The 10,182-nt window shown below is 46.1% G+C and overlaps 1 protein-coding gene across 1 annotated transcript in view; it reads right to left on the reverse strand.

The window, feature by feature from the left end:
• Positions 1-790, reverse strand: part of Wdfy4 (WDFY family member 4) — a 211,328-nt gene extending 210,538 nt beyond the window's left edge. The window contains 2 exon segments of the mRNA XM_036199282.1: positions 546-660; positions 734-790. Coding sequence (XP_036055175.1) covers positions 546-660; positions 734-790 — 172 coding nt within the window.
• Positions 791-10,182: the final 9,392 nt, after the last annotated feature.

Below are 10,182 nucleotides of genomic sequence, written 5' to 3' on the forward strand. Positions count from 1 at the left end.
CAGCAACTTATGCCATGCTCAAGCTGCCTTCCACCTGAAATTCTGTCCCTCAGCCCACCAGCCTCCCAGGGCCAGCTCACAAGATTGGAAGATCACGAATCAGGTGCCCCAATAAAAGAACATTCTCTGTCCTCAGCATCTTTATCAGACCAAGCTTTCCATTGAACACATGAGTCCTTCTCTGACCCCCAGGTATCTTCCCAGAGATCCAGGCCGTGTGTGTGTGTGTGTGTGTGTGTGTGTGTGTGTGTGTGTGTGTGTGTGTGTGTTGTGAATGCAGCATCTGTGTGAGTGAAGTATTGATGTTTAGTGTCTCTGTGTGTGGTGTGCAGAACGTATGCAATGTGTACAGTGTGGCTATGTGTGGCTGCGAGCATCTCTATGTGAAACCTTTGTGTTTTGTGTCTATGTGTGCATGTGTAGTGACTATGTGACTGTATGTGTCTGTACAGATGTAGTGTGTGTATGTGTGAGGGAGGGAGGGAGGGAGATGGTCTGCAGCCAACTTTGTTCTCTACCCTGCACTCCAGAGTCTGTTCTTTTACCTGCGGGCTTTCCAGTAAGTGCCTGCTGTATTTCTTGGGCAAACTGGTCGGACACATCTTCTGCCAGTCTTTGGAGACTGCGAAAGCAAATGATACCCACGGAGTGTTCCCAAGCCTGAGAGACAACAGACAGACTCCAGTTAGAGAGGGCAGTGCAACAGGCCATGCTTGAAAGTCGCCTGGCCTACCTCCACACAGCCAGGGGCTCCACTTCCTGTCCCAGGTGTGTCCAAAAGGCTGCCCATCATCCACTGCCATGGTTAGTAATGGTTGTCACTTGGCAAGATTTGCAATCATCATGGCATCTCACCTCTGTGCATGTCTTGAGGGATTTGCTACATTAGGTTAATAGAAGTGGGAAGAACCACATACATGTGGACATCACCTCTCAGTGTACTAGACCGACCGAGTAAGAAGGGGAAAAAAAGTAACAATCTCTCTCTCTCTCTCTCTCTCTCTCTCTCTCTCTCTCTCTCTCTCTCTCTCTCTTTCCCCTTGCCAGCTGGAAACGCAATGTGACCTTTCCTGCTGCCCGTAACCCCCTGCCAGGGTAGGCTGTACCCTGAAGCCAAAATAAGTCCTTCCTCCCTTGAGTTGCAGCAACCACAAAAGTAACCAATCCGCTCACCTCCCTCTTTGCCCAAGACCTGTACTCCAAATGCTCCAGCTTCCTGCTGAGCTCAGGACACCCAGCCCGCTGCTTTTGGACTCCTCTGAGCACGTGTTGTCAAAACATCAGACACATTGCACCCAGTGTGTTTGCAGCCAGCTGAGACCTGCACCCTAGGTCAGACATCGGCCCTGCCAGTGCCCAGCTACCCCAGCTGAAATCTCGGAGTGGTGGTGTACAACAACCATTCTCTGTGCCTAAGATAGCCATTGCTCTCTTTAACTGTCAGCAGCCGTGATAACCTGGAGGACCCCTGTACAAGGCTGGGCCCACTAACTTTCCATCACTGGAGGGAATGGGGCTCACGAGGCCCCGCCCTTCACCAAGGACAATTAATAGCTCCTGGGGAAGGAGACTCATTGGCACTCCCTCATAGCCCCACCTAGCGGGACTTAGTGGGAATTGTTTGTTTCTGATGTCGGCGTCCTGTCTGAGGGGAGAGGACGGTTTTTGTTCGGTATCTTCAGAGAAGGCCACTCGATCAGTGGCTCTCCAGGTTTCTTTCCCCACCTCCCTGCCCCGGTCAATTGCTTTAACTCGCTGACTGACTATCTTCTTCTTCAGTGTGCATGTTCTGCAACTGTAACAAAATGACATCAAACAAGCTCTGGAGTCTGGAAGTCCAAGACCAGACGGCTCATCTGTTTGATGTCTCATGGGGCCCTCCTCTCTAATAGCAGAGAAGCCGAAGTCGAAAAGCACACACAGAAGGAACTGTGACACAGTGACGGTTTTCTAACAACTTACTCTTTTGTAAAATAATCTGATTAATTTTATTTTATGTGCACTGGTGTGAAGGTGTCAGATCCCCGGAACTAGAGTTACAAACAGTTGTGAGCTGCCATGTGGGTGCTGGGAATTGAACCCTGGTCCTCTGGAAGAGCAGCCATTTCTCCAGTCCCTCTAACAACTTACTCTTGTGAGAAGCCACTTTGAGAAACCAGCATTAATTCCTCCTAAGGGCAATGCCCCCTACTCACTCTCTACTGGGTCCCACCTCTTAAAGGTCCCTCCACTGGGTCCAAGCTTCCAACGGGTGAGCCTTTAGGATCAACTCAAATAATGTCCAAGCCATACAGTTTTCAAATCTTACACATGTTAGTTTTAGTCATCCATTTATTTCATTCAGATAATTCTAAAAAGCGGTGTTGCAGGCTGTAGAGTGGCTTTTGTTTAGTGCTGTATAACATTATTTCCTCCTCTAGAGAGGGTTATTATGATGTGAATGAAAAATGTCCTCCATGGGTTCATGTCTTTAAATACCTGGTCCTTAGATGGAAGCGCTGTTTGGGGGTGGGGTATAGAACCTTTGAGGGTACAGTCTTGCCGAAGGAAGTACATTGTGTGGAGAGGGCTTTGAGGGTTTATAGTCTTTCCCCACTTCCTGCTTGCCCTCTCTGCTTCCTGTGTGCATGGAAAGGAAGGCTTGGCAACAGGCAGGCACAGTAACCGGAACAGGAAGCTGAGCGAGCTGTCTCGACCATGCACGTACTGTGTCCAAGAGCTGGCACAGCTCTGTTTGTCCAGCGACACTGCAGAGCACTATCAGACTCCTTCTATTTACAACCCCGTGTCAGTCAGGTCAACATGTAGAATTGGAAATGGAAAATGCAAAACCAAAAATTCAGGCTCCGTGCAACTTTTAGCTCAAAGTATAGCACATGAATTCTCACCACCAAGTATGTAAGAAATGAAACACAAATCCTGTGGACACACCTTAGAGACCATTCTTGCAAATGTATGGATACAGTATGTGTGTAGCTGAGACCTGATTGCTCAGATGATTGCTCCTATTACTCTGCCTGCCTGCTGCCAAGCCTCCCCTGCCCTGATGACGCTCTATCCCCTGGAAACTTCAGTTAAAAGAAACCCTCCTATAAGCCACTTTTGGTCATGGTATTTTCACAGTAACAAAACTGTGATACATCTGCCATACACAGGCCACAGGCTCTGTGGGAGCACACCGTCTTCTCTACACCCAGGCCTCCAGAGCATTCGTGTCACTTTCTTCTAACAAATCAAACGTCTCTTGTCTCAAGTTCAGTCTCTGGATTGTGAAATGCAGAAGTGTTTTTTTCTGCTTCTAACACTGCAAACTCATCAATGAACTGAAAGGGACCCGCATTCTGGAGCCCCCACGTCCACTCCTAGACATTTTATCTAGGGAAAGTTGGAGTTGGACAAGAAATACTTCTGTTGCCTTATGTGTGACTGGGGAGAATTGGAGAGAAACCTTACTATGTGCAATAAGATGATAGGTGAATAAATTGAGGAATGCTTACATAACAGGATACCAAAAGCCCTGAAAATATAAGACTAGATGTTTTGACATGGATAAAGTCCAGAAATGGAATGTTGAGAGAACCAATTAGACAAGTTCATCACAGTCGGCATCGACAAAGCCTTACAGTGGCAGCGAAAACTAAGCTGTAAGCTTCTATTGCGTAAGACTGATAGCGGTGGTTTGTGTGTCTAATACCAACCACACAGGCAATGCTGCATGCACCCCACACTCAATATGAGGTCTATGTTTGCAAGAATGGTCTCTACAGTGTGTCCACAGGATTTGTGTTTCATTTGGTGTTTATTAGGTGGTGAGGATTCATATGCTGTGTTCTGAGCTCAATGCTGCACGGGGCCTGAATCTTTGGTTTTGTGTTTTAAATTCTCTATTCTGTAAACGTTGACCTGACTGACATAGGACTGTAAACAGGAGGAGAGCTGGCAGGGCTTTAGAACTTCGATAAAACAACGACACTGCTGGTGACCGCTGGACACAGTATGTCTTCAACAAACACCGGACAGGCCGAGAAAAGGATTACAATACCCACAATGCACAACAATAATGACGGCCAAATGCATCATAGGATGGTCTTGTGTCCGCTGATCTTCACACCAGCCTTTGAGACTGGCACTGCTTTCAGACCCACTTTGCAGAAACAGAATGAAATGGTTAGTTTTAAATGTCAACTTGCCACAACCTTGAATTACCTGGGAAGAAAGCCTGAGTGATAAATTTTCTAGTCAAGTTGGCCTGTGTGCACGTCTGTGGGGATTTGTTTGGGTTGTTAATTGATATAGGAAGAATCAGCCCATTGTGGGTAGCACCATTCTCCAGGCAGGGGTCTTGAACCATGTAAGATAAGATAAAGTTCAGTGCAAGCAGGCAAACAGCCTGAGTGTATCTGTTTCTCTCTGACCATGACAATAGATGTGATTTGACTAAATTGTTAGAGTTCATGCCTTGACTTCCCCTTACTGATGGACAGTACCGTAAAATTATGGGTCAAGTAAACCCTTTTCTCCCTCTGTTGCTTTTGGTCAGGGCATTTTATCATAGCCACAGAAATGAAACTAGAATACTGGGAGTGATGGAGGAATTGAGCAACAGAATCAGTCAAGGTGCAGCCTTAAGGGTTCAGTTGTTTCAGCCAGGCATGCTGGTACATACCTGTGGTGCCAGCATTCAGGGGCTGAGGTAAGAAGATGATGAGTTCAAGACCAGCCTGGGCTACATAATAAGACTGTCCCCGAAAAAGGGGGATAGGAAGAGAAGAAGGAAGGAGAGGAGGAGTTTAATTCTTTCACATACAGGGAGCCCAACCAAGTAGCCTTTTTATATCAGTGACCACGGCAGCTACCACCTGGAAACCAGGAGTCACTCAGACACATAATCTCTAGATGGGAAAATAGTCCTTTGGGCTTGGAATGAGGTAGGATACTATCCTTCCCCAGGACCATAAACTCTGTTGTACAAACTTTCAAATAAACTCCTTACCTCCTCCCTGTAATCCCAAGCCCTTCAAAGACCAATTTTCAGGCCATTGACTCTGGAGCATGGATATTGTCTCGGGAGCCATGGGACTCCTGGAGGCACGCGACAATAAAGGAAATGGGGCCACTGCGATTTGAGCAGTAATTGTACTCAGAGCTGGGGCTCCCCAGGTACAGCTTCTTCCTGGGACTGTGATGGGCGCTTGCTGGAGAATGCTTTAACTCTTTCCGGCCACCAGGGTGCCGTTTGGTGCGCAGAACCAATCAGTTACCAAATGGTACCGTGGAGGTTCCGAAGAGTTAAAGTAGCTTCCAAAAGGCCCTCATTTTTTCCCAAACTGGGACTTGCATGCTGAGAGAATATTGCTCAATATTTAAAAAAAAAAAAAAAAAAAAAAACTTATATGTACTAACATTATCTAAGCTGCACCATCATGCCTTGTGGCTGCCTTCTCTGCTCATGTAGGAAAGAAAATGGTGTTAGGATCTCCAAAGGAAAATAACAAAGACAAAAGCTCGTGAGAAAATGGGAGTAAACCTCAGCTTCTCGGGACAAAAAAAAAAAAAAAAAAAAGAGGTTGGGTTTCCTGCCTGACCAGAGTAGTCTGGGAGGTTTGCCTTTCAGTTCCAGCCTTTCCCAAGGCTTTATGTGAGGCATCCTGCTTAGTGTGCACCGTGAACAAGCTCCTTTACAGAGCCAAAGGGAAAGTGGCAAAGTAAAGCCTCTGCTAAAATAACAAAAAAGCAGCCCCCCAGGTGAGATGAACCGCCATTGGTCTCCACTGCAAGGTAGGACGGACTCAGGAGGGACCTGGGAGAGACACCACTCTCTGTGTCCCCTCTGGAAATCACACTCGAAAAGAATTGTTGGTGAGCCCCCTATTATATTCAGTGTTGTTTATCTTTCTTCAATTACCAGTAGATTTTTAAATGACCATACTCAATGAAACACATTCCATTAGATCAATAGTTAAAAAGTTGGCATAGCTCTGTCCTCTCTCTATATATCACACACACACACACACACACACACACACACACACACACACACACACGGGGAGGGGAGAGATGAACGAGAGGGAGAATCAGCATAGTCCTGCGCACGTGGCTCTTCACTCAAGACTGTCTAACCTCTCTACTACTTGGTGACAAAAAGTAGCCACATATGTTTCCTGAGCCCTGTGTCTAGAAAAGTTTTCCTTCCCTATTCGTTTAGCCAAGGCACCAAAACCCACCTAGATTCAAGAAGAAGGTTGTGGTAAATGCAGAGTTGTGGCACCTAGTCCCAACAGATACATCTACAATGCAGCTCGAGAGAGATCTCCTACTCAGGCAGACACACCCACATGATGTCAATCCAGGGGGGCTGGCTGTGAAGTGAGGGAGGAGTCCCCCAATGCCTGTTGGAGGGAGTGTGCCCCATGCCTATTTTCTGGAGGCATCTCGGTGGAATCTGGTTGACCTGAGCATGCATAGGTTCTCCATTCAGTTCTGGGTCAATCCTGTTTAGTCCCATGGGGAAGCCTGCATGGTCTGTCTCCCCCCCCCCCCCCCATAGCACAGTGTGCAGAACCAGAGGCTGGGAGGGAGTTAGCTCTCCACCACTGTCGAGTCGATGCACACGTATCACCAGTTTGCAAATAGGTGGCAGCTGGAGAACACAGACTTGACAAATCCACAGATGCATGTTCCTGTCTGAAGACACCATGTTGAGTGAGGTGCTGAAAAGGTCAGGCACATAGAAGCCAGGTGCTGTAGGCAGTGCTTCCGAAGTGTCTGTGCTAGCAGAATGTTACCCACCAAGCAGGCGTGGGGATAAAGAGGGTAATAGAAAGACAAGGAATAAGAAAATAAAGAGGCCACCAGGAGAGCCTGCCAAGGTCAGGGAAGAGACTGAGGGCTGTGAGTGACTACACTGCCTGCCCAGAGCACTTTAGGGGCATTCTACAGCCCAGCGACAGCTGTGCCCATTTTAAACGTACATTTCATTTACATTTTGCTAAATACATGCATTCATGTAACTAATACTGTGATCAACAATGCATAGTTTCATAGCTGCAAAAATCCCACTGTGTTCCTGCCTCGCGAAGTGTTCTCCCTTACCCTCAGACTCTGATGGCCACTGATCTGTCCCTAGGTCAACAGAGATTATAAATGCTTCCAAGTTTCACACACATGAAATCATTTAGTTGTGGTGTTCTGTGTCTTGATTCTTTCATCCAGCACAGCTGGATATATCAAAACCTTTTTTTATCTATTAAAAACAAGAAAAAAAAGATTTCTGGAAATGAAGTCCGAGAATACAGTGCACACATGACAGAAGAGGGGCAGGAGACGCACAGATGTACCTGAGCAAGTTCAGAATGTTTGGGGGGCGTGGTTAGCTTCCCAGGTAACACCGGGATAACATCTAGTCCCCTTTTGCCTGCTGCAGTCAAGTGTTTGGGTTCAGGATGGATTCTGACACGGTAACGTTGAATTTGGGGAGATCCTTGTGCAGGAAGCCTCGCTATTTTGGTCTCTACTTGGAGTGTGTTTCACTTCAGACAAATGGTCCACAAGCCTGTGCTTGTGAGCCAGTCACATCTCAACTGAGACGTTTGAGAGTGTAAGGTCAAGGACACCAAACAGAGGCAACTGCTGGTGTGTGTGTGTGTGTGTGTGTGTGTGTGTGTGTGTGTGTGTGTGCGCGCGCGCGCATGCACGTGGCAGGGGTAGCTGCCAGGTGAACTGGATATAGCTGCTACCATCCCAAAGGCTTTGCTCTTCTGTTTACTGATTTGAGGGTTCTGGCCCCCAAAGACTGTTCCTGTATACACTTACAGAGGGGCCCTAGCAAGCTCAGGGCTTCAAGGGTTATTTTGAACAACTGTGAATATTTCTTTTTCTTTCTCTCTCTCTCTGTATCTCTCTCTCTTCCTGAAGCAGGGTCTTGCTATGTACTAGGCTTCCATGTAACTCATTACACAGCTCAGACTTGCTTTGAGTTTGTAATCCTTCTTCCCACCATCCAAGGTCCTGGGAGTACAAGTGTGTGCACCAGGTCATCCTTAGCTGTACTTATGACACTTAAATACCCCAAAATGGTTAAAATGCCATATATGTGTATATATACATACATATATGCCAATTGCATATATACATAATGTATATGCCCATATCCATTGTGTGTTGTATGAATTATGTCTTAGTTAACAACTGTTTGAGACACCCAAGATTAATTGTTTTTAAAAGATTTATTTATCTTATTTTATCTGCATGAGAACTTTGTCTGCACATATGTATGTGTACCCCATGTGTACCTGGTGCCCATGGCAGACAGAAGAGGGTGTAGGATCTCTGGAACTAGAATTACAAATGGCTGTGAGCCACTATGTGGGTGCCGGGAACCAAACCTGGGTCCCATGCAAAAGCAACAAGTGGTCCTAACCTGTGAGTTGTCTCCCCAGTCTCCAAGACTTGTGTTTTTAAAGCATCTCATGCCTTTGCAGCAGCTACTTAAGTATTTGTACATCTCCGTTATTTCTGCAGTCTCTTAGAAGAGATCAGCTTGAAGTAGTGTTCAGGCTTTAGTGTATCACCCTGATGTATATTCTCCTCATGGCTCTGGCCCTGTGGTATCTGCAGGCAGTGCCAGAATGCCCACTCAGTATGAGAGTCTATGTAAGAAATGCTGCACAGTGCCTGGCAATGTGGTATTGTTAATTATGTGCATATTAACTACATCTAAATCTGGGTCTTTTGGACAATCCTTCCTCATTTTAGTAGGTTTCAGGTACTTATTCTTCTGGAAGCTAAACTGAGTCATGTTGGACCTTCCTTCCAATCAGTCACCAGGAAGTGATACAGCAGGACTTTTTATTTTCAGTTGTTTGTTCTGGATTCAGATCTGCTTTGCTGAGGATGGAGGCTGAAGATCTTTCAAAGGCTGAGGACAGACCCAGGGACCCCGGTTTCCAAAATGAAGGCCAGTCCCTTGCTGTGAAGCCTGATTTTCCACTAGAAGGGCAGTGTCCGGGCCCTACTGCCCTCTGGGACATGCTTGAAAAGAAATTTCAGGAATACCAGCGGCTGATACACAAGAACCCTGAAGAACGTCGGAAGAGCCTGCTGAGCCTTCTCCCCCTATTCTTAAAGGTCAGAACTCCAAATTTTATTCTATTTTTTATTTGGTACACAAGGACTATAGCTATTTGTGGTGTGCATTGTGATGCTTTGACAAACCCAGTGGCCAATGATCATGACTGAGTATTTAGTGAACTGTGTATTTTAGCCATTTACCTTTTGTTTCCAGTGAAGATTGTTTGGAAGTCTCATTTCTAGCTATGTGGAAACACATTTCATTGTTATTATGGGGACCCTGCTGCTCTTTGCCACCATAGGCTTTGAGACACTTGAGGGATGTCTAGAAATGAAGTTGGTGGTTTGAATATCAACACAACGTCTCTGATGAGTTGGAGAAGGCTTGTCTTAGTTCGTTCATGAGCTGTCATGTAGTACCATAAACAACATGGCTTATAAGCAATATGGAAATCACTTCTCTAATTATTTTGAAAAAAAAAATTGGTAATTACAACAATACCAGCAACCACATAGCTGAAACTCCCAAGAGTATATAAAACACCCTGGATGACTTCGGTTGACTGAGTTGAAATGACTAAACTTGAGTCTTCATTTTGGGCCCAAGGGGAAAAAAAGGTGATCTAGAATGTTCTTGGAATGAAGGCAATGTTCATACATGAGTTTGAGTTGCTTCTGGTTGGAAAGGAATATTCCTGAGGTGTGAGGTCATGCCCAACTGGAGCAGCTCCTCGGTCAGTCAGACTGATATAGAAAGGGCAAGCCTTGTGGAGATAAGACTCGATGAAGGTTTGCAGTCATACATGTTTTAGCACATACATACTCTTGAGATTGGTAGAAGAGTCACTCACCCATGAAAGGTTTTTGTTACCATTTTGGTAACAGGAAGGCCCATGGGAATCCAAAGGGTATGGAAGTCTGACAAGGCTGAGTCACCTCTAGGACCATAGGCTCTTCCCTGTGGTCAGGGCTCATGTCCCTTATGCACAGGAAGAAGAGTTCTCAGTCAGGCCAAAGTCAACAATGTCTCAATCCTGATCTAGGTCAGCTCCTCCCCAGGGCTGTGCTCTGTCTTTCTTTTTTAGTGTCACCACCTTGTTCTGTCTTTAACTA

This window comes from Onychomys torridus, chromosome 9, assembly GCF_903995425.1.
Source record: "Onychomys torridus chromosome 9, mOncTor1.1, whole genome shotgun sequence".
NCBI lineage: Eukaryota > Metazoa > Chordata > Mammalia > Rodentia > Cricetidae > Onychomys > Onychomys torridus.